At 52.1% G+C, this 27,208-nt stretch overlaps 1 protein-coding gene across 2 annotated transcripts in view; it reads left to right on the top strand.

Annotated features, from left to right (window-relative positions):
* LOC105485940 (ATP binding cassette subfamily A member 3) overlaps window positions 1-27,208 on the top strand; it is a 61,131-nt gene that overhangs the window by 19,472 nt on the left and 14,451 nt on the right. For both annotated transcript variants that reach the window (XM_071083930.1, XM_071083929.1), the window contains 12 exons: window positions 1,711-1,970; window positions 4,294-4,410; window positions 4,655-4,775; window positions 11,141-11,314; window positions 14,663-14,844; window positions 18,027-18,170; window positions 18,645-18,774; window positions 19,531-19,685; window positions 19,908-20,063; window positions 20,271-20,481; window positions 22,223-22,373; window positions 25,521-25,619. In XM_071083930.1, coding sequence (XP_070940031.1) covers window positions 1,711-1,970; window positions 4,294-4,410; window positions 4,655-4,775; window positions 11,141-11,314; window positions 14,663-14,844; window positions 18,027-18,170; window positions 18,645-18,774; window positions 19,531-19,685; window positions 19,908-20,063; window positions 20,271-20,481; window positions 22,223-22,373; window positions 25,521-25,619 — 1,900 coding nt within the window. The remainder of the gene's footprint in view (window positions 1-1,710; window positions 1,971-4,293; window positions 4,411-4,654; window positions 4,776-11,140; window positions 11,315-14,662; window positions 14,845-18,026; window positions 18,171-18,644; window positions 18,775-19,530; window positions 19,686-19,907; window positions 20,064-20,270; window positions 20,482-22,222; window positions 22,374-25,520; window positions 25,620-27,208) is intronic.

The raw sequence follows: 27,208 nt of genomic DNA, 5'->3' as shown, positions 1-27,208 counted from the left end.
TGGGGGACACTGGCTGCTGAGACCGGGGACTGGGCAGGAGTTCATCAGCTCCCTCCTGTTTTTGGGGAACAATTCCCTAAGCTTGGAAGCAAGAGAAAAGCAATCTCAAAGGAAAAGACTGACAGATTTCAGCATGTACAAACTGAAAATTTGCCCAATATGAAAAGGCCTAATGGTGATTTAAAAAAAAAAAAAAAAAAAAAAAAAAACACGTAGCAGACTGGGGAAAACCTTTGTGGCAAATGACACAGAGCAAATATCTTTTGTTAGAAAAAAACGTTTTGTTACTAAGAATAGTTGATTAGTCCTCAGCAAGACAGAGAACCTGAGGGGGAAGAAAAGTTGGCTGGAAAAACCAGCTCCTAGGAAAGCCCCAGGAAATAGAACGTGTGTGAGACTGGCATGGCGCAGGGACGGGTCAATTGTAGCCCCAGTTTTGCCTCCAGATGTCCATGCCTTACACCTACTAATACGCCTGATGAGAATTCAGCCCTCACGGCTGGGCACAGTGGCTCACACCTGTCATCCCAGCGTTGGGAAGCTGAAGCAGGCGGATCACCTGAGATGAGAAGTTTGAGACCAGCCTGGCTGGCCAACATAGTGAAACCTCGTCTCTACTAAAAATACAAAAAAAAAAAAAAAAAAAGCCAGGCATGGTGGCGGGCACCTATAATCCCAGCTACTTGGGAGGCTGAGGCAGGAGAATTGCTTGAACCCAGGAGGCAGAGGTTGCAGTGAGCTGAGATTGTGCCACTGCACTCTAGCCTGAGTGAGAAAGCGAGACTCTGTCTCAAAAAAAAAAAAAAACAAGGCCAGGCGTGGTGACTCACGCCTGTAATCCTAGCACGTTGGGAGGCTGAGGCGGATGGTTCATAAGGTCAGGAGATCGAGTCATCCTAGCTAACATGGTGAAACCCTGTCTCTAATAAAAATACAAAAAATTTAGCTGGGTGTGGTGGCGGGTGCCTGTAGTTCTAGCTGGGTGTGGTGGCGGGTGCCTGTAGTTCCACCTACTGGGGGGGGCTGAGTCAGGAGAATCGCTTTAACCTGGGAGGTTGAGGTTGTAGTGAGCAAAGATCGTGCCACTGCACTCCAGCCTGGGCCACAGAGCAAGACTCCATCTCGGGGGGAAAAAAAAAAGTGATCATGTGTGTGATTTTTTTTTTTTTTTTTTTTTGAGACGGAGTCTCGCTCTGCCGCCCAGGCTGGAGTGCAGTGGCCAGATCTCAAGGCTGGAGTGCAGTGGCCGGATCTCAGCTCACTGCAAGCTCCGCTTCCCGGGTTCACGCCATTCTCCTGCCTCAGCCTCCCGAGTAGCTGGGACTACAGGCGCCCGCCACCTCGCCCGGCTAGTTTTTTTTTTTAGTAGAGACGGGGTTTCACCGTGTCAGCCAGGATGGTCTCAATCTCCTGACCTCGTGATCCGCCCGTCTCGGCCTCCCAAAGTGCTGGGAATGTGTGTGATTTTTTTGTGTGTTACGTTAGTTACATAGTGGAAGTGACAATCACATCACTCTTCTCATTTGCTGTCAGTGTGTGGTGCGTTTCCTTCCTTCTCCCGTGTTACCACTGAGCCGCCATGGGGGTCCTGAGCCGAAGTCACTCTGTTGCCCCAAGCATCCCTTTCCCCATGGACCCCACGCACATGGCCCTCTGCCCTCAAGAGCAGCTCCTTGAGGTGGCTGGGCCATCTTCTGCTCCCGCACCCAGGGTACATCCGGGAAGGCTTCCTGGCTGTGCAGCATGCTGTGGACCGGGCCATCATGCAGTACCATGCTGATGCTGCCACACGCCAGCTGTTCCAGAGACTGACGGTGACCATCAAGAGGTTCCCGTACCCGCCGTTCATTGCAGACCCCTTCCTCGTGGCCATCCAGTACCAGCTGCCCCTGCTGCTGCTGCTCAGCTTCACCTACACTGCGCTCACCATTGCCCGTGCTGTCGTGCAGGAGAAAGAAAGGAGGCTGAAGGTGACTGCCCGCATTGACTTCCCAACACTCTAGAAACCGCGCTGTCCTGGGGAGGCCATGTCCAAGGGCTTGGTGTTTTGGTATTAATTTTTCTTTTTTTGTTTTTGTTTTTGTTTTTTTGAGACAGAGTCTCGCTCTGTGTCCCAGGCTGGAGTGCAGTAGCGCGCGGTCTCTGCTCACTGCAAGCTCTGCCTCCAGGGTTCACGCCATTCTCCTGCCTCAGCCTCCTGAGTAGCTGGGACTACAGGCGCCCACCACCACGCCCAGATAATTTTTTGTATTTTCAGTAGAGACAGGGTTTCACCGTGTTAGCCAGGATAGTCTCAATCTCCTGACCTCATGATCCGCCCACCTTGGCCTCCCAAAGTGCTGGGATTACAGACATGAGGCACCGCGCCTGGCCTAGTATTATTTTTTCTTAGAGACAGGGTCTCGCTCTGCCACCCAGGCTCGAGTGCAGGGGTGCAAACACTGCTCAGTGCAGCCTCAACCTCCCCTTGCTCAAGTGATCTTCCCACCTCCACCTGCCAAGTAGCTGGGACTACAGGTGTGCACCACCACAGCCAGCTCATTTTTTTTTGTTGCAGAGGTGGAAGTCTTTCTATATTGCCAAGGCTGGTCTCAAACTCTTGGCCTCAAGAAATTCTCCCATTTCAGCCTCCCATCTCAGCCTGCCATAGTGCTGGGATTACAGGCATGAGCCGTTGCACCTGGCCAGGGGCTCATTTTGAGGCTGCCTGGTTGTTGATCTGCTTGGTGCCATAAATAACTTTCATAAAACTGTGCAGCATTGAGGGAGTCAGCAGTGGGCTATAAAATGATTCTGAAAAAAATTGTTTGCACATAGACTTGTATAGATACACAGATCAAACAAATAGGGCAAAACGTGAAACTGAACCCAAGCAGTGGCAATGTGAGAGACTATCGTGCTCCTGTTCTCGCTGTTCCGGAGGTCAGAAATGATGCATAAGAAAGGGCTAACCCTGGGCATTGGCACACACCTGTAATCCCAGTACTTTGGGTTGAGGCAGGTGGATCACTTGAGGTCAGGAGTTCAAGACCAGCCCGGACAACATGGTGAAACCCCGTCTCTACTAAAAATACAAAAATTAGCCAGGCGTGGTAGCGTGCACCTGTAATCCCAGCTGCTCGGGAGGCTGAGGCATGATAATCGCTTGAACCCAGGAGGTGGAGGTTACAGTGAGCCAAGATCGTGCCACTGCACTCCAGCCTGGGCAGCAGAGCAAGACTCCAAGAAAGAAAGAAAAAGAGAGAAAGAGAGGAGAGAGAGAGAGAAAGAAAACAGAAAAAAGGAAGGAAAGAAGGAGAGAGAAAGCAAAGAAAAAGAGAGAAAAGAAAAGAAAGAAAAAAAAATGAAATGAAAGAAGGAGGGTGGGAAGGAAGGAAGGAAGGAGCTGAATTTTTAACTTTATTTTTAATTAACTTCAGTTGAAACGGCCACACCCGGCTGCTGGCTGCCATATTGGTCAGTGTGACCGCCCCAGGACTCCCCAGGAACTTTTGGTCAGTGGAGGAACTGGGTTTCCTCATCACCACTCCTGACTCCTTGGTGGGGCAGGTGAGGAAGGAAGGTATGGTCACAGCCGTCCCTTCACTGCGCCTCATCCTTCTCTGCAGAGGTTCTGGGCCCCTGCTTTCAGAGTAGGGGAGGACAAGGGAATGAATGGCTATGGCATCCACAGCTATGGTCTGATCTGCTGTCACGTCTCATGGCCAAGGAGGCTGGTGTTGATGTGGTTGGGAACATGGCACAGCTTCGGGGGACAATCTCAAGTACCAAGAAAGACTGGGGAGCATGCGCTGGGAGTGTGGAATCGCTCCACAGAATAGAAGGCTGGCCGGGTGCAGTGGCTCATACCTGTAATCCCAGCACTTTGGGAGACTGAGGCAGGCAGATCACTTGAGCCCAGGAGTTTGAGCAAGATGAGCCTGGCGGACATAGTAAGACCCTGTCTCTACCAACAAATTTTTAAAAGGAACCGGGCATGGTGGCAGCCATCAGTAGTCCCAGCTACTCAGAAGGGTGAGATGGGAGGCTCGCTCGAGTCCAGGAGTTCAAGGCTGCAGTGAGCTATGACTGTGCCAGTGCACTCCAGCCTGGGTGACACGGCGAGACCCTGTCTCCAAAAAAAAAAGAAGCGGAACTAGGAGAGGGCAGTTTTATTTTCCACTCGAGGTTAAACGTTGTCGAATGCGGGGCTGCTGGGACAGTCGGACTCAGGCCTGCTGCCGTCCAGCCTGGCACATGCCATCCTGGCGGGCAGTGGCAGGCCCCCAGCAGCGTGGCAGCTTCTCTCCCCAGGAGTACATGCGCATGATGGGGCTCAGCAGCTGGCTGCACTGGAGCGCCTGGTTCCTCTTATTCTTCCTCTTCCTCCTCATCGCTGCCTCCTTCATGACCCTGCTGTTCTGTGTCAAGGTGAGCGTGGCGTCGGTGGGGCTCTGGGGAGGACGGGGAGAGCCAGGGTACCCCAGGAGGGCCCTCTTGGGAAGAACTCTGTGGTCAGCGACTTCAGAGAGAGTCTGTCCCTCGTCGGGGGGAGGAGCGGTGGATGTCCCACTCCTCTTGGTGGAGCCAGGTCCCTGTGAGCAGGGATGGTCAGGAGTCCTCCTGGTCCACCTCCGCCGGCCTGCCCCGCCTGACTCCTGCCTGCGTCCTGCAGGTGAAGCCGGATGTAGCCGTGCTGTCCCGCAGCGACCCCTCCCTGGTGCTGGCCTTCCTGCTGTGCTTCGCCATCTCTACCATCTCCTTCAGCTTCATGGTCAGCACCTTCTTCAGCAAAGGTGAGTCCCAGTCATCGGGCAGAGTGGGGTTGCCAAGGGGCCAAAGGCCATCTGCATGGAAATAACCCAGAGGCTGTGATCGGAAGGGAGAGGGGCCTGGTGGACCTGCCCAGGAAGGAGTTGACCAGGGGAAAGTTGGACTGGGAGGAGGAGAGTCAGCGTAATTTAGGGAGAAGGAGAATTCAGAGAAGGTAGGTGTGTGGCCGGCCATGCCGAGTGCTGTCCAGCTGCCCAAAGGGACTGTGAGCCGAAAGTGAGGACTGAGCCCAGCTGTGCGCAGAGCCTTGCGGTGACAGTTACGCTGAAGGTAGTTTCTCGTGTCTGGATTGTGTGTGTTCACTTTGTTATCGTTCTCCTTTGCTGCTTTCTTTTCCTTTCCTGCCTTCTGTTGGGCTGATAAAGTCTCCTCTCGTGCCTTTTACCTCGGATGGTTCAGAGGTTATAAGTTGTGTTTCTCTTTCTTTAGTGATCGCCTTTAATGTTTCACTTAATTACTTACCTCTAAAATTCCAAAAAGTGAAGTTACTCAGTACGCCCAGCCTCCTCCCAGATAAAACTCCAACCTCACCACCACTGTAAGTACTTATTAGAGGTTCCCTTTTTTTTTTTTTTTTTTTTTTTTTTTTTTTTTTTTTAGTTGAGACAGTGTTGCTCTGTTGCTCAGTCTGGAGTACAGTAGTGTGATCTCAGCTCACTGCAATCTCTGCCTCTGGGGTTGAAGTGATTCCTGTGTCTCAGCCTTCTGAGTAGCTGGGATTACAGGCACACGCCGCCACGACTGGCAAATTTTTTTTTTCTTTTTTTTTTGCGTTTTTAGTAGAGACGGAGTTTCACCATGTTGTCCAGGCTGGTCTTGAACTCCTGACCTCAAGTGATCCACCCTCCTTGGCCTCCCAAAGTGCTGGGATTACAGGTTGAGCCACTGCGCTTGGCCCTTTTTTTTTTTTTTTGAGATTGCCTCTTATTCTGTTGCCCAGGCTGGAGTGCAGTGGCACAGACACAGCTCACTGCAGCCTTGAACTGCTGGGCTCAAGCTGTCTTCCGGCCTCAGCCTTCTGAGTAGCTCGGACCACCAGTATGTGCCACCACACCTAGCTTTTTTTTTTTTTTTTTTTTTTTTTTTTTTTTTTTTTGAGACGGAGTCTCGCTCTGTCACCCAGGCTGGAGTGCAGTGGCCGGATCTCAGCTCACTGCAAGCTCCGCTCCCCGGGTTCACGCCATTCTCCTGCCTCAGCCTCCCGAGTAGCTGGGACTATAGGCGCCCGCCACCTCGCCCGGCTAGTTTTTTGAATCTTTTAGTAGAGACGGGGTTTCACCGTGTTAGTCAGGATGGTCTCGATCTCCTGACCTCGTGATCCGCCCGTCTCGGCCTCCCAAAGTGCTGGGATTACAGGCGTGAGCCACCGCGCCCGGCCAGCTTTTTTTTTTTTTTTTTTTAGAGATGAGTTCTCACCATGTTTCCCAGGCTGGTCTGGAACTCCTGATCTCAAGTGATCCTCCTACCTCAGCCTCTCAAAGCATTGGGATTACAGGTGTGAGCCAACATGCCTGACCTCCTAACTTTTATTGTTTTTTTTTTTTTTTTGAGACGGAGTCTGGCTCTGTCGCCCGGGCTGGAGTGCAGTGGCCGGATCTCAGCTCACTGCAAGCTCCGCCCCCCGGGTTTACGCCATTCTCCTGCCTCAGCCTCCCGAGTAGCTGGGACTACAGGCGCCCGCCGCCTCGCCCGGCTAGTTTTTTTTTTGTATTTTTTAGTAGAGACGGGGTTTCACCGTGTTCGCCAGAATGGTCTCGATCTCCTGACCTAGTGATCCGCCCGTCTCGGCCTCCCAAAGTGCTGGGATTACAGGCTTGAGCCACCGCGCCCGGCCCTAACTTTTATTGTTGTCTAGTTTGTTTTATCATTTAAGAAAACCTAAGTGACCAGGGATGGTAGCTCACACCTGTAATCCCAGCACTTTAGAAAGCCAAGGCAGGAGGATCACTTGAGCCCAGGAGTTTAAGACCAGCCTAGGCAACATGGAAAAACCCTCTAAAAAAAAAAGTTTAAAAACTAGCCAGGTGACCGGGCGCAGTGGCTCACGCCTGTAATCCCAGCACTTTGGGAGGCCAAGGAGGGCGGATCATGAGGTCAGGAAATGGAGACCATCCTGGCTAACACAGTGAAACCCCATCTCTACTAAAAATACAAAAAATTAGCCAGGCATGGTGACGGCGCCTATAGTCCCAGCTACTCGGGAGGCTGAGGCAGGAGAATGGCGTGAGCCCGGGAGGTGGAGCTTGCAGTGAGCCGAGATCGCGCCACTGCACTCCAGCCTGGGCGACAGCGAGACTCCGTCTCAAATAAATAAATAAATAAATAAATAAATAAATAAATAAAATAAAAATTAGCCAGGTGTGGTGGCACAGCCCTGTGGTCCTAGCTACTTGGGAGGCTGAGATGGGAGGATTGCCTAAGCCCAGGAGGCAGATGTTGAAGTGAGCTGAGTTTGTAACACTGCATTCCAGCTTGGGTAATGAGAGGGACCCTATCTCAAAAAAAAAAAAAAATCATAAACAGTTGTTTTCTATGTGCCATTCCTGTGCTTTACCAACATATTTGATGTGCATGTGATTTTCGTGTACCCAGCCTCTTTAGAGTCACTCTTCTCTGTGTCGAAGCACATCTTTGAGTAGTTCTTCTAGTAGGTATTAGTGAGTGGTCGATGCTTTTCACTTTGTACGTCCAAAGGTGTCTTTATTTTGCCCTCACTCCTGTATAGTATTTTAGCTGCCTGTGAAATTCTCCACAGATAGGTACTCTCCCTTGGCAATTTTATAATGTTATCTTATTGCCATCTGATACTCATTGTTGGTGGGAAGTTTGCTGAAAGTCTAGGTGTGATTTTTCTTTATGAACATTTCGATCTGAGGGCTCATGTGTCTTTGGTTAGAATTTCAATGAGATTTCTGGTAGTATCTCATCAGACTGCTCTGTGTGTGTGTGTGTGTGTGTGTAAAATCCATACAATTTATGGCCGGACGCCGTCTCACGCCTGTAATCCCAGCACTTTGAGAGGCTGAGGCGGGTGAATCATGAGGTCAGAAGATCGAGACCATCCTGGCCACCATGGTGAAACCTCATCTCTCCAAAAAAAAAAAAAAATGCAAAAATTAGCCGGGCGTGATTGTAATGGCAGGCACCTGTAGTCCCAGCTACTCGGGAGGCTGAGGCAGGAGAATTGCTTGAACCCAGGAGGCGGAGGTTGCAGTGAGCCGAGATTGTGCCACTGCACTCCAGCCTGGCAACAGAGCAAGACTCCGTCTGAAGAAAAAAAAAAAAGAAAAGAAAAGGAAAAAAAAAAAAAAAAAGGCTGGGCGTGGTGCTTCACGCCTTTAATCCCAGCACTTTGGGAGGCCAAGGTGGGCAGATCATCTGAGGTTGGAAGTTCGAGACCAGCCTGACCAACATGGAGAAACCCAGTCTCTACTAAAAATACAATATTAGCCGGGCATGGTGCCCCATGCCTGTAATCCCAGCTACTCGGGAGGCTGAGGCAGGAGAATCGCTTGAACCCGGGAGGCAGAGGTTGTGGTGAGCCAAGATCACGCCACTGCACTCCAGCCTGGGCAACAAGAGCAAAACTTGGTCTCAAAAAAAAAGAAAAAATTACCACTGTGGCCGATTTAAGTATTCACGTCGTTGTGCAGCCACCCCCATGTCCACCTTCAGAATAGTTTTCATGTTTCCCGACTGAAACTCAGTCCCTGTGAAACACTGACTCCCCTGCCCCCATTCCCTGGAAACCAGCCTCCTACTTCCTGTGCCTATGAGTTTGATGACTCTAGGGACTTCATGTAAGAGGAATCGTACAGTGTTTATATGCTGTGCCTGGCTTATTTCACTGAGCATAGCATCCCCAAGGTTCCTCTGTGTTGAAGCCTGAATTCCCCTCCTTTTCAAGACTAGATGATATTCCATAGTATAGATGGGCCACATTTTGTTTACTTGTTCATCTGTCGACGGACTCTTGGGTGCCCCTACTTTGTGGCTGTTATGAGTGTGCTGTGCTGGACACGGGTCCCTGCTTTTAATTCTTTGGGTGTACACCCAGAAGTGAAGTTGCTGAATCCTATGGCAATTCCGTGTTTAACTTTTGAGAAACTGCCAGACTGTCTTTCCTGCACTGTCTGTACCTCTTCGTATTCCCACCAGCAGTGCACAGGTTGCCAGTCTCCTGCATCCTCCTGAACACCTGTTGTTTTCTGATTGATTGTTTTTTTTTGTTTGTTTGTTTGTTTTTTTTTGAGGCGGAGTCTCGCTCTGTCGCCCAGGCTGGAGTGCAGTGGCGCGATCTCGGCTCACTGCAAGCTCCGCCTCCCGGGTTCCCGCCATTCTCCTGCCTCAGCCTCCTGAGTAGCTGGGACTACAGGCGCCGCCACCACGCCCGGCTAATTTTTTTGTATTTTTAGTGGAGACGGGGTTTCATTGTGTTAGCCAGGATGGTCTTGATCTCCTGACCTCGTGATCCGCCTGTCTCGGCCTCCCAAAGTGCTGGGATTACAGGCTTGAGCCACTGCGCCCGGCCGATTGATTGTTTTTTATAGTCACCATCCTAATGGGTGTGAGGAGGTATCTCTCAGTCTTTCACATCTCTTAAGTACTTTTTTTTTTCTTTTTGTTTTGAGACGGAGTGTCGCTCTGTTGCCCAGGCTGAGTATAGTGGCACAATTGGCTCACTGCAACCTCCGCCTCCCAGATTCAAGCGATTCTCCTGCCTCAGCCTCCCAAATAGCTGGGATTACAGGCTCCTGCCACCATGCCTGGCTAATTTTTGTATTTTTAGTAGAAACTGGGTTTTGCCATGTTGTCCAGGCTGGTCTCAAACTCCTGACCTCAAGTGATCCTCCCACCTCCGTCTCCCAGAGTGCTGGGATTATAGGCATGAGCCACCATGCCTGGCTTCTTAATTTCTTTTTCTTTTTAACTATAACAACCCCCTTTCTTCTTCTTCTTCTTTTTTTTTTTTTTTTTTTTTTTTTCTGACAGAGTCTCACTCTGTCGCCCAGGCTGGAGTCTTGCTTTGTCGCCCAGGCTGGAGTGCAGTGGTGCGATCTCCGGTCATTGCAAGCTCCGCCACCTCCCCGGTTAACGCCATTCTCCTGCCTCAGCCTCCCTAGAAGCTGGGACTACAGGCGCCCGCCACCACACCTGGCCAATTTTTTTGTATTTTCAGTAGAGACAGGGTTTCACCGTGTTTGCCAGGATGGTCTCGATCTCCTGACCTCGTGATCCACCAGCCTCAGCCTCCCAAAGTGCTGGGATTACAGGCGTGAGCCACTGCGCCCAGCCTCCTTAATAATTTTTAAGGATAAAAAAGGGTCTTAAGACCAAAGATTTTGATGGCCAGGCACGGTGGCTCAGACGTGTAATCCCAACACTTTGGGAGGCCGAGGCGGGAGGATCCCTTGGGCCTAGGAGTATTAGACTAGCCCTGACAAAATAGGGAGACCCATCTCTATAAAAAAAAATTTAAAAATTAGCTAGGCATGGTACTGCATGCCTGTTGGTCCCAGCTACTCTCCCTAGCTGGAGGTGGGAGGACCTCGGGCCCAGGAGGTAGAGGCTACAGTGAGCCCCACTGTACTCCAGCCTAGGTGACAGAGGGAAATTCAATCTCAAAAGGAAAAAAAAAAAGAAAGAAAACCAAAGAGTTTGAGCACTGCTGGCAAGGACAGAAAGCATGCCCATCTCTCCGCTCTCAGTAATCCACTCACTCACGTCTTCCGGGTCCTTCTCACACGTCACCTCCTCGAAGCCTTTCCGGCTGTCGGGAGCCTCTTCCCCCATCCTGCGCCTCCTTGCTGCATCCAGCATGTGTCTCCATCCAGCACACCTTGCTCTCTGTCTCCCCGCTAGATTCCAGGCATGGGAGGGGAGGGGTTTTCTCTGTTTTATGTGGGGCTGCCTCCCTCGTGCCTGGAAAAGAGTGGGTGCTCAGCGCGTATCTGACGAATGAATGAATGAACGAAAGAGAGAGATCCGGCAGCCCAGGCAGAAATGGGGCTTAGGCGGGAATCAGGGGCTTGGGATCAGCCACGTCAGGTGTGCGGTGTCAGGGAGGCAGCTGGATGGGAGGCAGAGGAGGGGCTGGAGCTGTTGGTGTGGGGGTCCCTGGGATGGGGACACCACTTGGAGAAGAGGCTGCTGGCCACGCCTGATGTCCCCACCCGTGCCGGGGCTTGTGTCTCGTGTGGACGGCAGGTGTCGGGAGCAGGTTGGGTGGCTCGGCCCCAGGAGGAGGGGCTTCCCTGTACCCCTGGGAGCCCAAGCCCCTTCTGAGGGCACTGACGCTCATGCCCCCCGGGTCTTCCAACACCTGCAGCCAACATGGCAGCAGCCTTCGGCGGTTTTCTCTACTTCTTCACCTACATCCCCTACTTCTTCGTGGCCCCTCGGTACAACTGGATGACTCTGAGCCAGAAGCTCTGCTCCTGCCTCCTGTCCAACGTTGCCATGGCAATGGGAGCCCAGCTCATCGGGAAATTTGAGGCGAAAGGTGAGTGTTTGCCTTGCCCAGCCTGTTCTTTCCGAATCAGTAACCTTCGAGAGCACCCAGACACAAGTGCCGCCAACAGCAAGGCTCCACCTGGGACGGTTGGTAGGCTGTTGGGACCGCTGAAGGCAGCAGCATCCGCAGACAGTGCTGAGTGTGGGCTGGGTAGCTGGGCACGGCCCCGGGCGAGGGAAGCTCAGCTGCATGGCACAGCCACAGGTGATGGGAGCCACAGGGCAGTGGGCCGAAGAAACCCAAAGCTCGGAGGACAAGAGGGTTGGAACATCCAGCAGTGCTGGCATCACACACATATCTGACTGATGCTGGGATCTAACTCAATGACCTGAGCCTCTTTGAGCTTTCATTTTTTTTTTTTTTAATTTTAAATATTTTATAGAGATGGGGTCTAACTATGTTGCTCAGCCTGGTTTCAAACTCCTGACCTCAAGCAATCCTCCTGCCTCAGCCTCCTGAATAGCCAGGATTACAGGTGTGAGCCACCACATCTGGCCTCTTCCAGCTTCCTGAGACATTCAAAATGATTATATCAGAGAGGCTGTGCACAGTGGCTCATGGCTGTAATCCCAGCACTTTGGGAGGCCTAGGTGGGCAGATCATGAGGTCAGGAGATCGAGACCATCCTGGCTAACACGGTGAAACCCTGTCTATACTAAAAACACAAAAAATTAGCTGGGCATGGTGGCGGGTGCCTGTAGTCCCAGCTACTTGGGAGGCTGAGACAGGAGAATGGCATGAACCCGGGAGGCGGAGCTTGCAGTGAGCTGAGATCATGCCACTGCACTCCAGCCTGGGCGACAGACTCCATCCCAAAAAAAAAAAAAAAAAAAAAAATTACTACATCAGAGATCTCAGAGTCTAGGGTTTTAAGGACTTTTTTTTTTTTTTTGACAGAATCTCACTCTGTTTCCCAGGTTGGAGGGCACTGATGTGATCTTGGCTCACCGCAACCTCTGCCTATGGGCTCAAGTGATCCTCCCACCTCAGCCTCCCAAGTACCTGGGATCACAAGCATGCACCACCATGCCCGTCTAATTTTTTTGTATTTTTAGCAGAGGGGTTTTGCCATGTTGGCCAGGCTCGTCTTGAACTCTTGACCTCATGACCTGCCCTTGGCCTCCCAAAGTGCTAAGATTACAGGTGTGAGCCACTGAGGCTGGCTGGTTTTGAGGGCTTCTGATGAACCACTGCTCTTAGTAAAGGGTAGAATTAGCATCTTCCCAGTGCCTTCTGCATTGACTAGTGATGGCAGCAGAGACGCCTGAGAGAGAAACAAGTGATAAATGACAGCATTTTTTTTCTTTTCTTTTTTGTTTTTTGAGACACGGTCTCACTGTGTCACCCAGCCTGGAGTGCAATGGCACCATCACGACTCACTTTTTTTCTTAATTTTTATGAAATTAATTAAGTAAAACACTTCGTTGGTTGGCCTTTGGCCTATGGGCTCTCATTCTGCAAGGCCCGCCATGGGCACCAAACCTGGCCTGAGACCCTCCAGTTAGGCCCCCTCCCAACATTGCTGCATTGGGGGTCAAGTCTCCAACACATGAATTTGGGGGGCCCAGTCAAGCCATGGCACCATGCAGTTCCTAGCTGCAGCTTGCAAAGGTCTGGGTCTGTGGAAGGAGGTGGGAGTGTCCAGTGTTGCTTTGTCTTTCATTAGAACGATTCTTTGCAGTAGGCAGTGTCTTCTGACACTTTAGCTTTTACATTATCTGTGTTTCCATGTTTCCTAGTGTGTTGATAAAATGTAGACTTTGTTCTTTTGCTTTCTTTTTAACAATTTTTTTTTAGACACAGGGTCTTACTCCATTGCCCAGGCTGGAGTGCAGTAGCATGATAATAGCTCACTGTAGCCTCGACTTTCCAGACTCAAGTGATCCTCCCACCTCAGCCTCCTGAGTAGCTGGGACCACAAGCACGTACCACCATACCTGGCTAATTTGTCTGTGTTGCCTAGGCTGGTCTCAAACTCCTGGCCTCAAGTAGTCCTCCAGTGTCAGCCTCCTAACGTGCTAGGATTACAGATGTGAGCCACCACACCCAGCTAGAGTGAATTTTCTTAAAACAGACAAATCTCTGGTTGTTTGAAAGTGCAAATTCACCAAGGCTGGAGAGCATTATTTTCTTCGGGGTCCTTGGCCAAACAGAAGGTGTTTGGATACACAGATCCCCAGCGCTGTCAGGACTGCAATGTTGGCAAACCAGAGAGAAGATGAGAAACATGAGCTCCATTAAAGAGAGCTTTACACATGTTTGAAATATTTCTGTGATTAAAAAAGACTTACGGCCAAGGCAGGAAGAAGGAATTTGAGGCAGGAGTTTGAGACCAGCCTGGACAACATAGCAAGACCCCGTCACTACAAAATTAAAATGTGAAAAAAGAGTAATACTAGGCTGGATGGGGTGGCTCACACCTGTAATCCCAGCACTTTGGGAGGCCAAGGTGGGTAGATTACTCAAGGTCAGGAGTCCAAGACCAGCCTGGCCAACATGGCGAAACCCTGTCTCTACTAAAAATACAAAAATTGGTGGGGCATGGTGTCTCACGCCTGTAATCCCAGCACTTTGGGAGGCCGAGGCAGGCGGATGATGGGGTCAAGAGATCGAGACCATCCTGACCAACATGGCGAAACTCCATCTCTACTAAAAATACAGAAATTAGCTGGACGTGGTGGCGTGCTCCTGTAGTCCCAGCTACTCGGGAGGCTAAGGCAGGAGAACCACTTGAACACGGGAGGAGGAGGTTGCAGCAAGCCGAGATCGTGCCACTGCACTCCAGCCTGGCAACAGAGTGAGACTCCATCTAAAAAAAAAAAAATTAACCAGGTGTGGTGTCATGCTCCTGTAATCCCAGCTACTCTGAAGGCTGAGGCAGGAGAATCATTTGAACCGCGGAGGCAGAGGTTGCAGTGGGCCAAGGTCACACTACTGCACTCCAGCCTAGGCGACAGAGCAAGACTCCATCTCAAAAAAAAAAAAAGATTTATGCTAAATGCACATTGACCCACATTGGCCTTAGCGAAATCATAGATGTGGGTGCATATGTATGTGTGTACATATGTGCATATATGTCACAGATTAATTGCAGGCCCGTCTAGTCAGTGAATGAGCTGTTGCTAGTCTGTGACTTAATGATTTTGTAATCTGAATTTATCTTCCAGACTTGAAGAAAGCTGTCCAACTTGTTATAAAACCAGGAAGGGAAAAGGCATGCCGACCAAGCAGTGACCGTGCAAGGTCACACGTGCACACGCGTGCCACCAGGGGCTTCAGGGTCCCTGGGCCCCCAGCCTGCTGGCTTTCAGGCCACTTTCCTGGTGTGTCTTCCAGGCATGGGCATCCAGTGGCGAGACCTCCTGAGTCCCGTCAACGTGGACGACGACTTCTGCTTCGGGCAGGTGCTGGGGATGCTGCTGCTGGACTCTGTGCTTTATGGCCTGGTGACCTGGTACATGGAGGCTGTCTTCCCAGGGCAGTTTGGCGTGCCTCAGCCCTGGTACTTCTTCATCCTGGTGAGTTCTGATGCCCGGCTCCTGATTTGCCGCCTCTGTGAGTGCAGAGGTGTCCCCAGTGCCTGCTCAGGGACCCCTCCAAGTCCCCAGCATGCAGCGCCTGCGTGGGGCTGGGACACAGAACCCTGCCTTGTGCACAGGGAGTGGCGTGTCCCCGAGGGCCCTTGGGACTAGTTCACAGAGAGGTAAAGACCCACCATGCCCAAGAGAAATCCTTCTGCTCCAGAGCCTGACACAGGGGTGCAAAAAAAGGGCTGCTCTGGCCCCCCCTCTCTGCAAGACCCACGCACACAGCCTCTGCTGCCCACCTGCCTCCTCAACTCCTGCCTCCTTTCTCGTAAAAAGTATCTGATTGTGCTTTCTGCCTACAAAATCTGGCTTCTTATAAAAATGATCGCATTCCTGGAATCTGTAGCTCAGTCCTACTGGTGAGATGAACACTGTTGACATTTGGTATGTACTTTGCCGAGTTTCCTTCTCTTCACTTACTGTCATAGAGCACATATGGATGGACATATAGCATAGCTTCATTTGTTTTATAAAAATGTGATTGGAGGCCTGGTGTGGTGGCTCACGCCTTGTAATCCCAGCACTTTGGGAGGCCGAGACAGGCGGATCACCTGAGGTCAGAAGTTTGAGACCAGCCTGGCCAACATGGCAAAACCCCGTTTCTACTAAAGAAATACAAAAAAAAAAAAAAAAATTAGCTGGGTGTGGTGGCAGGCGTCTGTAACCCCAGCTACTCAGGAGGCTGAGGCAAGTAGAATTGCTTGAACCCGGGAGGCAGAGGTTGCAGTGAGCTGAGACCGCACCATTACACTCCAACCTGGGCGACAGAGCGAGACTCCGTCTCAAAAAAAAAAAAAAAAAAAAAAAAAAACGTGGGATCGAGGTGGACACAGTTGCTCATCCCTGTAATCCCAGCACTTTGGGAGGCTGAGGTGGAAGGATGACTTGAGGCCAGGAGTTAGAGACCAGCCTGGGCAACATAGTGAAGCCCCCATCTCTACAAAATAAATAAAAAATAAAAAAAATTAGCCAGGTGGCACATGCCTGTGGTCCCCACTACTTGGGAGGCTGAGGCAGAAGAATCACTTGAGCCCAGGAGGTGGAGGCTGCAGTGAGCCGTGTTCACCACACTCCAACTTTGGTGACAAAATGAGAACCTGTCTCAAAAAAAAAAAAAAAAGAATCATATTGTTAAAAATGCTTAAAAGTTGCTTTTCTTAACCTAACAGTACAACTCAGATATCTTAAATACATATACGTATTTGTCTATTTATAAATATAGTTTTAAATTATCTAAACATATTAATAAATGTTGTTATATTTATAAATATATTTCTCTCTAAGTATATACCTTTTTAAGAAGCACTTTCATTTATAGTGACACACAGTATTCCATCCTGTGAGCTCATCACCACATACTTAACTAATTCCCTACCGATGGCTAGTTAAGGTCATTTTTTTTTTTTTTTTTTTTGAGACGGAGTCTCGCTCTGTCCCCTATGCTGGAGTGCAGTGGCACCATCTCGGCTCACTGTAAGCTCCGCCTCCCACAGTGCTGGGATTACAGGCATGAGCCACCGCGCCCGGCCTAAGGTCATTTTTTTTTTCTTTGATTCGGAGGCTAGTTCTGTTGCCCAGGCTAGAGTGCAGTGGCATGATCTCAGCTCACTGCACCTCCCAGGTTCAAGTGATTCTCCTGCCTCAGCCTCCTGAGTAGCTGGGATTACAGGCGTGCAACACCACACCAAGCTATTTTTTTTTGTATTTTTATTAGAGACGGGGTTTCACCATGTTGGCCAGGCTGGTCTTGAACTCCTGACCTCAGGTAATGCACCCTCCTCAGCCTCCCAAAGTGCTGGGACTATACACGTGAGCCACCACCTCTGGCCAAGGCCATTTCTGGTTTCATTCTTCGATTCCACAAATATTTATCAAGTGTCCTCTATTTTAATTCATCAACTGTAAGATGACACTGATCATTAGAGGTAATGGTTACTTTGTCTATCACCAAGAAAGAAAACTGCCACAGTTACACTGTGGCATTTTATGATTTAAGATGCATTCTGATTTTTTTTTTTTTTTTTTTTTTTTGAGACAGTCTCACTCTGTTGCCCAGGCTAGAGTGCAGTGGCGCTATCTCGGCTCACTGCAAGCTCTGCTTCCCGGGTTCACGCCATTCTCCTGCCTCAGCCTCCTGAGTAGCTAGGACTACAGGCGCCCGCCACCACGCCCAGTTAATTTTTTTGTATTTTTAGTAGAGATGGAGTTTCACCGTGTTAGCCAGGATGGTCTTGATCTCCGGACCTGGTGATCCACCCGCCTCAGCCTCCCAAAGTGCTGGGATTACAGGCATCAGCCACCGCACCCAGCCAAGATGCATTCTGATTTTAAAATAACTTTACATATGAGAGCTATGTCTCTGAGAACCAGTGGAGTGCAGTGTGTGCCGTACGCCCTTCCGGATGCTGGAAGTGCACTGGGCATGGAGCTGAGGGTGAACGAGTCCCTGCCCCGCAGCTGCGCTGGCGCTGATCCTGCCAAGGCACTGCTTCCACCTTCCCTGGTGCTCTGCCCGCACCACTGTGCCAACTGCATCCATGTAGGCACCAGGCTGTCCTCGAGGGCAGTGTGTGAAGTGTGTGACTGTGTTCTTACCCCTTGCACTGAGCTGTTTCTGTGATGGCCACAGAGAAGATGGGAAGAGGCTTCCTTGTACTAGAGGGAGCATGGCGCCTTCAGCTTCTCTTGCTTACAGTCATGAGCTCACGTGGGGCTTGAGCAAAGAAACAGCCCGGTTGGCATGGGGACACAGCTTCCTTTCCATTTTGGCCCCAACATCGCTCTGGACTGGAGCGTTAGATAACTTCTCTCTGTATGAAATTTCATAGCTGACAAACTCCCTTTCCCCTGTATCGGATCTGAGTTCATCTTCACAAGCCTGTGTGTAACCGTTACACCCACTCACCAGGTTAGGAAACTGAGGCTTAGAACCTTCACAGGGATGAAACAAGTCAGGGCTCTCTGGGGCTGTCCCTGAGCGGCGCCTTCTCCAAAGCAGTGTCGCGAAGGCCTGGGACGGAGGGTGCGTGGCTGTGTGCATCTAGTGTGTCTGCTGGTTGTTGCTTTGCTCATCACAAACAGAACAAACTGACAGCTGTCTGCTTCCCTCCCAGCCCTCCTATTGGTGTGGGAAGCCAAGGGCAGTTGCAGGGAAGGAGGAAGAAGACAGTGACCCTGAGAAAGAGCTCAGAAACGAGTACTTTGAAGCTGAGCCAGAGGACCTGGTGGCTGGGATCAAGATCAAGCACCTGTCCAAGGTGCCACCTCCTGTGGGGACAGGGAGGGTCGGGGCTGCTAGGACCATGGGGAAGACTTACCAACATGGCGGGTGAGACCTCATGGCCCGCCATGTACTCCCTCTGAGCCTTGCCACTTCCTGCCCTGAAAGAGGGCAGGAACCCTCCGCTGCCCTCTAACCAGTTCCTCAGGGCACAGACCACATCTCCAGCTTCTCAGGAAATGCCAGACTCAGCCATCCAGCAGTGCCTCGGCCTCATGGGCCTCGCAGGGTTGCAGAGACACTGAGGGTGTCTGGGACGTGTTGGGGCTGGGGGAGACCAGAGGGGAGCAGCCAGGAGCAGCATCTGCCCGAAACATCCCTCCCCTCTGCACACTGATGGTGACGCTAGGCTTGGTTCCTTCTGAGACACTTGGGCAGGGGAGCAGGAGAGGCCTTGGCCATGGGCCTTGGGGCTGTGGGTAGCCTAGGGCAGCCTCTGCCTTTCCTGCAGGTGTTCAGGGTGGGGAACAAGGACAGGGCGGCCGTCAGAGACCTGAACCTGAACCTTTACGAGGGACAGATCACTGTCCTGCTGGGCCACAATGGCGCCGGGAAGACCACCACCCTTTCCATGCTCACAGGTGAGGACTGGACGGCCTCACGTCCCCTGCCACCGGCAGGCCCCCCTGTAACATCATCTCAGCGCAAGCCCCGCCTCATTCCCTCAACGGGGCTTTCGGGCCTTCCCCAACCACAGCGGCAAGAGATGCGCCTCAGCCCCGCAGGCCCAGCGGGACATGCAGGGACTTCCCTCCTTACTGCCTCTGTCCAGGACATGCCGGGGGACCCCCAGGGACCCCTGCCCTCCTCACCGCCTCTGTTCAGGACATGCCGGGGGACCCCCAGGGACCCCTGCCCTCCTCACTGCCTCTGTTGGTGGATGCCCGAGCTTGACGGGGTCAGTAAAAACAGGCCACACAGGAGCAGCTCAACCCCATGCTAATTCTGTCACCAAACCCCCCTCTTAGAGCTCTCCCCTGTGCACCACACCCCCTGCTGGCATTTCATTCTGTCTTCCCCAAGCACCAAGGTGTCTGGCAGTGGCACAGGCTGGGACCTGGGGCAGGGACTGATTGTGGTGACTCGTCTGTGTGTGTGTGACGTGGGTTTCTCCTCGCTAACCAGCTGTGCGTCCCGGTGGCAGGGCTGTTTCCATGCCGCTTCTTTTTCCCACTGGCCCAGCTGAAGCCCACCCCGGTGGGAGCGGGGTTCCCGGCCCTCTCAAGGGCACGGTCCTCAGAGGAAATTAGGGGAGACAGACGGGGTAGGGGCCATTACCCCAGGTGCTGACGAGCAGGATCTTCATGCTCAATGTGGGGTCTCCTGCTGGGCCCCAGGTCTCTTTCCCCCCACCAGTGGACAGGCATACATCAGCGGGTATGAAATTTCCCAGGACATGGTTCAGATCCGGAAGAGCCTGGGCCTGTGCCCGCAGCACGACATCCTGTTTGACAACTTGACAGTCGCAGAGCACCTTTATTTCTATGCCCAGGTGAGCTGGGGGCCAGGGGTGTCCTGGGGTGTTTCCACTGATGTGCTCGAGCTTCCGGGGCAGTCTTCCAAGAAGCTAAACTGGAGGAGGGGAGCCAGAAGGACAGGAGCCAGGGTTCTGAGTGCAGCCACGTCAGAGAGAGGTTCCTCTCACCAGAAACTCTCTGGCCAGGGTCAGCCTTCTGCCAGGAGCCTGCATTCCCTGCATCCCCTGTCGTTGCAGCTGAAGGGCTTGTCGCGCCAGAAGTGCCCTGAAGAAGTCAAGCAGATGCTGCACATCATCGGCCTGGAGGACAAGTGGAACTCACGGAGCCGCTTCCTGAGCGGGGGCATGAGGCGCAAGCTCTCCATCGGCATCGCCCTCATCGCAGGCTCCAAGGTGCGGCGGTGGGACTGGAGGCAGTGGGCTCCCCTCCTGCGCGACCTGGGCTGGCCCTTCCGCCATGGCCCAGGCACCTTGGCCCTTGACTCCCCAGACAAGGCCATCACCATCTTTGGAGGACTCGAGCTGACTCTGCGAACCCCTTGATGGGCCAGCCTGGGGTGTGGCTCTACCAGCGTCATGAGGCTGTGTCTCTGCCTCCAGGTGCTGATACTGGACGAGCCCACCTCAGGCATGGACGCCATCTCCAGGAGGGCCATCTGGGACCTTCTGCAGCGGCAGAAAAGTGACCGCACCATCGTGCTGACCACCCACTTCATGGACGAGGCTGACCTGCTGGGAGACCGCATCGCCATCATGGCCAAGGGGGAGCTGCAGTGCTGCGGGTCCTCACTGTTCCTCAAGCAGAAATATGGTGAGTGGTGGGGCCAGCCCGCAACGGGGTCGGTGTCCTGGCTGCTGTGCTGAGGGAATGGCTGCTACCCGCATGAAGGGCCCTGAGATCAGGCAGGGGTGGCCTTTTCTGGACCTCCTGTCTGTTGCCTTTGGGTGGAGAGCCCAACCGGGCAGGGGGGCTTGTGAGAGGGAAGAGGCAGGAAACGGAGCTGAAAGTCTCAATTTGGTTAGGATGTAGTTCAGCCATGACCAGAAAAACAGAGGCCAAGCCCAGTGCCACGGAGCAGCACTGCCCTTGGAGAGGCCGACACACGCACCAACGTGGCAGCTCCCTCGTAAGAGCAGCTCACAGCATGGCCAGGGCCAGTGGCTGACGGGATCTGGGCCCAGGCCTCTGACTGTGCAACTGCAGCTTCCCTTTCAAGGTCACCTCCTGGTCCAGCACGGTCCGGGTGTGCCAGCGTCCCCCACATTCTGATAGGAGGTGGAGCAAAGACATAGGAGCCCTCTTCCCCTTAGGACACCCCCCAACCCCAAGTGCACATCCCACTTCTGCCCCCTAGTGACTGAGTGGCAACCCAGTGTGGTCAGCAGCAGGCTGGAGGAGATGGCCTGGCAGCCACGTGCTCAGCCAAGATACCAGGGTTTTGTTACCAAGAGGGAGGAGAACAGACCTTCGGAGATATGGAACCATCCACCACGGCCTCTGAGAGTTCCACTGGCCACTTCCTGCCCCACTGCCCAGTTGGCAGAGCCACTGCTCTTCCTGGGCCTGGCATCCTTGTCTCTAAAGAGGACATGGGGCCGGGCATGGTGGCTCACCGCCTGTAATCCCAGCACTTTGGGAGGCTAAGGCAGGCAGATCACTTGAGGTCAGGAGTTCAAGACCAGCCTGGCCAACAAGAGACAGCTACATGGCCCTGTGAAGCAAAAGGAAGCCAGGAAGGTAACAAGTAAGGGTCCAGAGAACTTCAGTTTTGTTTCTGGGAATACTGTGCACATTTAAAGTGTAACACATGACTCCAGAACCATGATGATAAGTTTTACACAACACTCAACACCTGTCACTACTGTCTGTACTAAAAATACAAAAAAAACTAGCCAGGTATGGCGGTGCATGCCTGTAATCCCAGCTACATGGGGAGGCTAAGGCAGGAGAATCACTTGAATCAAGGAGGTGGAAGTTAAAGTGAGCCAAGATTGTGTGGCTGCACTCCAGCCTGGGTGACAGAGTGAGACTCTTGTCTCAAAAAAAAAAAAGGACATGGAATTCCATCTCCATCTTCTGCACGGTGACGTTGGGGAAGAGGTGAGATGCATCTATGATAGTGCCGTGCAGTGTGGTCCTGCAGCCAGTAGCTCTTGCTCCTGCTGCTGCTGACAGTCCCTTCCTAGAACCGCACCATAACCGTCAGTGTTAACCCCACAAGAGAGAAGCCCTCACACGTGGTCCGTCGCTGCTGCTCATATCCTTCCCTGGTGCTTGTACAGTTAGAGTGAGACCCCACCTTCCAGCAAGTGGCCCTGACAGTGCTCAGCACCCTAGATCCCCAGTAGCTCTTCCCAGCAGGAGCAGGAGGCAAGATCCTCGGGACAGCACGGGGAGCTCCAAGATACATTCATTCTGCTTCAGCTGCCCACCTCCGGTTCTCTGGTCTCCTTCCCACCAGCTTGCCTGGTGTGAGCCCTAGAGACCCCGGGTGGGCATGAAGAGACCTGGGGGATCAGCCAAAGATCTCACACGTGGCCCTGTGTTCCAGGTGCTGGCTATCACATGACGCTGGTGAAGGAGCCACACTGCAACCCCGAAGGCATCTCCCAGTTGGTCTACCACCACGTCCCCAACGCCACGCTGGAGAGCAGCGCTGGGGCTGAGCTGTCTTTCATCCTTCCCAGAGAGAGCACACACAGGTACGCCTCCCAGGGAGGGCACGCACAGGTATATATCCAGATGGAATCCCCGTGGGCCATGAGGGCTTGGTGCTCAGAGGCACCTGCTCTGCCCCTCTCTGGCCTGGCCAGTCGGCACTCTTAGACCCTCAGCCTGGGCACCATCAGCCCAGACGAATCTGCTTGGCTGGGTCCTAGGTGCCAAGCCTCCTAGCAAGGAGAAACGTAATTAGGACCTGAAAAGGAGAAGCACCTATCTGACTCACCAAACGGGTGCTCAGTGCTTATGCAGGGCTCACACTCCCCCTTCTGTCACCAGGTTCAACACAGGCTGCAGCTGCACTCAGAACTACTCGTGAAACTGAGAGTCTGTATTTGTACACAGGTGGTGAATCTGGTCTCAGTGTCAGAGCTGGAGATGTTAGCACCTGCTCATCACTGTCTCATACACACGGCAGAACCAGCAAGGGGAGGGAAGCCAGTTTTCTATGATAGTATCAGTCTGGATATTATCTGGATAATATCAGTTGGTTGTACTTTTCTCCAGTTTGTTGTTTGTTTGATTTCGTCAGATTTTTTTTCCATTTTACGTTTTTTTTTTTTTTTTTTTTTTTTTGAGACGGAGTCTCGCTCTGTCGCCCAGGCTGGAGTGCAGTGGCGCGATCTCGGCTCACTGCGAGCTCCGCCTCCTGGGTTTACGCCATTCTCCTGCCTCAGCCTCCTGAGTAGCTGGGACTACAGGCGCCCGCCACCGCGCCCGGCTAATTTTTTGTATTTTTAGTAGAGACGGGGTTTCACCATGGTCTCGATCTCCTGACCTTGTGATCCACCCACCTCGGCCTCCCAAAGTGCTGGGATTACAGGCGTGAGCCACCGCGCCCGGCCCTATTTTATTGTTATTTATTTATTATTTGTTTTGAGATGGAGCCTCACTCTGCTGCCCAGTCCGGAGTGCAGTGGCACGATCTCGGCTCACTGCAACCTCCGCCTGCCAGGTTCAAGGGATTCTCCTGCCTCAGCCTCCCAAGTATCTTGGGACTACAGGCATGCGCCACCATGCCCGGCTAATTTTTGTATTTTTAGTAGAGATGGGGTTTCACCATGTTGGCCAGGCTGGTCTCAAACTCCTAACCTCAGGTGATCCACCCACCTTGGCCTCCCAAAGTGCTGAGATCTCAGGCAAGAGTCACCATGCCTGGCCACATTCATTTATTTTAAAGACAAGGTCTTGCTCTGTCACCCAGGCTGGAGTGCAGCGGCGCAATCATAACTCACTGCAGCCTTGAATTCCTGGGCTCAAGTGATCTTCCCACCTCAGCCTCCCAAGTAGCTGGGACTACAGGTGTGTATCAACATTTCCGGCTACTTTTTTTATTTCTTTGTAGAGATGGGGTCTTGTTATGTTGCCCAAGCTGGTCTTGAACTCCTGGGTTCAAGTGATCCTTCCGCCTCAGCCTCCCAGAGTTCTGGGATTACAGGCGTGAGCCACTGCACCTGGCCTAACTTTTGTACTTAATGTAGCAACATCCTTTCTCTTGTGATTTCTTCTATTAATTTTATTCTTAGAAAGTGTTTCCCAGCTGTGTGCAGTGGCTCATGCCTGTAATCCCAACACTTTGGGAGGCCAAGGCGGATGGATCACGAGCTCAGGAGTTGGAGACTAGCCTGACCAACATGGTGAACCCCTGTCTCTACTAAAAATACAAAAATTAGCCAGGCATGGTGGTGGGAGCCTGTAATCCCAGCTACTCAGGAGGCTGAGGCAGGAGAATGGCATGAACCCAGGAGCAGAGGTTGCGCTGAGCCAAGATCACGCCGCTGCACCCCTGCACTCCAGCCTGGGAAACAGAGCGAGACTCTGTCTCAAAAAAAAAGAAAGAAAACCAGGGAATCAAACCATATGAACCTCACTTTTAGCCAGGCATGAGCAACCATGCCTGTCATTCCAACACTTCCAGAAGCCAAGGCAGAAGGAGAAGGAGACCAGCTTGGGCGACATAGTGAGACCCCATCTCTACAAAAAAATTAAAAATTAGCCACATGGCCGGGCACGGTGGCTCACGCCTGTAATCCCAGCACTTTGGGAGGTCGAGGCGGGTGGATCACAAGGTCAGGAGATCAAGACGATCTTGGCTAACACAGTGAAACCCCGTCTCTACTAAAAATACAAAAAATTATCCGGGCATGGTGGCAGGCACCTGTAGTCCCAGCTACTCGGGAGGCTGAGGCAGGAGACGGGTGTGAACCCGGGAGGTGGAGCTTGCAGTGAGCCGAGATCACGCCACTGCACTCCAGCCCGGGCGACAGAGCGAAACTCCATCTCAAGAAAAAAAAGAAAAAAAAAGGCATTTCAAGGAGTTAACCTCCTGTGGCCCCTCCTCCATTCTACAGGGAGGTGGAGTGGGGGGTGATTCATTTTAGTTTAGTTTAGTTTAGTTTTTGGAGATGGAGTCTTGGTCTGTTGCCCAGGCTAGAGTCCAGTGGTGCGATCTCAGCTCACCACAACCTCTACCTCCCGGGTTCAAGCAATTCTCCTGCCTCATCCTCCCAAGTAGCTGGGATTACAGGCACAAGCCGCCATGACTGGGTAGTGTTTTTTTGTTTGTTTTGTTTTGTTTTGTTTTTTGTATTTTAGTAGAGACAGTTTCACCATGTTGCTCAGGCTGGTCTCGAACTCCTGAGCTCAGGCAATTCACCCACCTCGGCCTCCCAAAGTGCTAGGATTACAGGTGTGAGCTGCTGCACCTGGCCTCTTTATTTTATTTATTTATTTATTTATTTATTTATTTATTTATTTATTTATTTTGAGACAGAGTTTCACTCTGCCGCCCAGGCTGGAGTGCAGTGGCACAATCTCAGCTCACTGCAGCCTCCACCACCTGGGTTCAAGTGATTCTCCTGCCTCTGCCTTCTGAGTAGCTGGGACTACAGGCACCTGCCACCACATATGACTAATTTTTTATGTTTTTAATAGAGACAGGTTTCACCATGTTGACTAGGCTGGTGTCAAATTCATGGTCTCCTCAGGTGATCTGCCCGCCTTGGCATCCCAAAGTGCTGGGGTTACAGGCGTGAGCCACTGTGCCCGGCCGAGGGGGTGATGCTTTAGGAACAAATTATCTAGAAAGTCACTAAGAAGTGACTCATCATGCTGGGTCTGTTTTTCAGGTTTGAAGGTCTCTTTGCTAAACTGGAGAAGAAGCAGAAAGAGCTGGGCATTGCCAGCTTTGGGGCATCCATCACCACCATGGAGGAAGTCTTCCTTCGGTCAGTAAATGTGTGTTTCCGTCCACCTAGGACTGGGCTCAGTGCTGTAGAGGATTTTCTTTTTTTTCTTTTCTTTCTTTCTTTTTTTTTTTTTTTGAGATAGAGTCACACTCTGTTGCCCAGGCTGGAGTGCAATGGTGCGATCTCGGCTCACTGCAACCTCCGCCTCCTGGGTTCAAGAGATTCTCCTGCCTCAGTCTGCTGAGTAGCTGGGATTACAGGCATGCACCACTACACCCCGCGAGTTTTGTGTTTTTAGTAGAGATGGGTTTTCTCCATGTTGGTCAGGCTGGTCTCAATCTCCTGACCTCAAGTAGTCCGCCCGCCTCAGCCTCCCAAAGTGCTGAGATTACAGGCATGAGTCACTGCGCCCGGCCGAGGACTTTTTTAAAAAGTGCAGTGATAAACAGTCACCTCAGTTATGATCCCGAATGCCCACGTGAGGCTGGAGGAACAGCCCAGGATGGGGCAGGGCAGTGGCTGCCGTCAGAGCCCCAAGTGCAGACTGTGACTGTCAGCAGCACTAGTGTTCATGGGAAACAGCAGCACACGTGAGGGGTCTGCATGGCCCTGGGGTCCCTTCCAGACCCACCATCTAGCACACGGTGTCAGAGGCGTGCCCAGCTTTTCTTGGGCTTAGATCATCCTTGGGGGATACCTGTGTCCTTAATGAAGATGGGAACTATCTCATCCAGACTCTCAGAACTGCACGGGGGCTGGGCGCGGTGGCTCACGCCTGTCATCCCAGCACTTTGGGAGGCCGAGGCAGGTGATCGCTTGAGCCCAGGAGTTTGAGACCAGCCTGGTCAACATGGTGAAACCCCATCTCTCTCTCTCTTTTTTTTTTTTTTTTTTTTTTTTGAGACAGTGTCTCGCTCTGTCGCCCAGGCTGGAGTGCAGTGGAGCAATCTCAGCTCACAGCAACCTCCACCTCCCAGATTCAAGCGATTCTCCTGCCTCAGCCTCAGTAGCTGGTACTGCAGGCACATGTCATTACGCCCGGCTAGTTTTTTTGTATTTTTAGCAGAGATGGGGTTTTGCCACACTAGTCTGGAACTCCCTACCTCAGGTGACCCTCCTGCGGATCCGTGCTGGGATTATAGGCATGAGCCACCATGCCCAGCCACCATCTCTACTAAAACTACAAAAATTAGCCAGGCGTGGTGGCACACACCTGTAATCTCAGCTACTTGGGAGGCTGAGGCAGGAGAATCAATTGAACCTGAGAAGTGGAGGTTGCAGTGAACTGAGATTGTACCACTGCACTCCAGCCTGGGGGACAGAGCAAAACCCTGTGTCAAAATGAAAAGAAAAAAACGTGAGATAGGTTTTCCTCCTTGGGTAGCCCACAACCTAGAGGAGGCGACAGAATAGGTGATCATACATGTAGGACATGGTGGTGCATGCTCTGGGGACATCTGTCCAGGGGACCACATGTCCAGCAACAGACCCAGGGAAACCAGGCCAGGCGAGGCGGCAGAGGGAAGGACGGACTGCCCACTGACCTGTATCCCGCACAGGACCGAGCACTGACTGACTTTCCGCGAATCCTGGTTGAAGGAAGGAAGCGTGAACATAGGAAAAAGAAA

Source organism: Macaca nemestrina, chromosome 18 (genome assembly GCF_043159975.1).
Source record: "Macaca nemestrina isolate mMacNem1 chromosome 18, mMacNem.hap1, whole genome shotgun sequence".
Lineage (NCBI taxonomy): Eukaryota > Metazoa > Chordata > Mammalia > Primates > Cercopithecidae > Macaca > Macaca nemestrina.
This window is presented reverse-complemented; position numbering and strand designations above follow the sequence as displayed.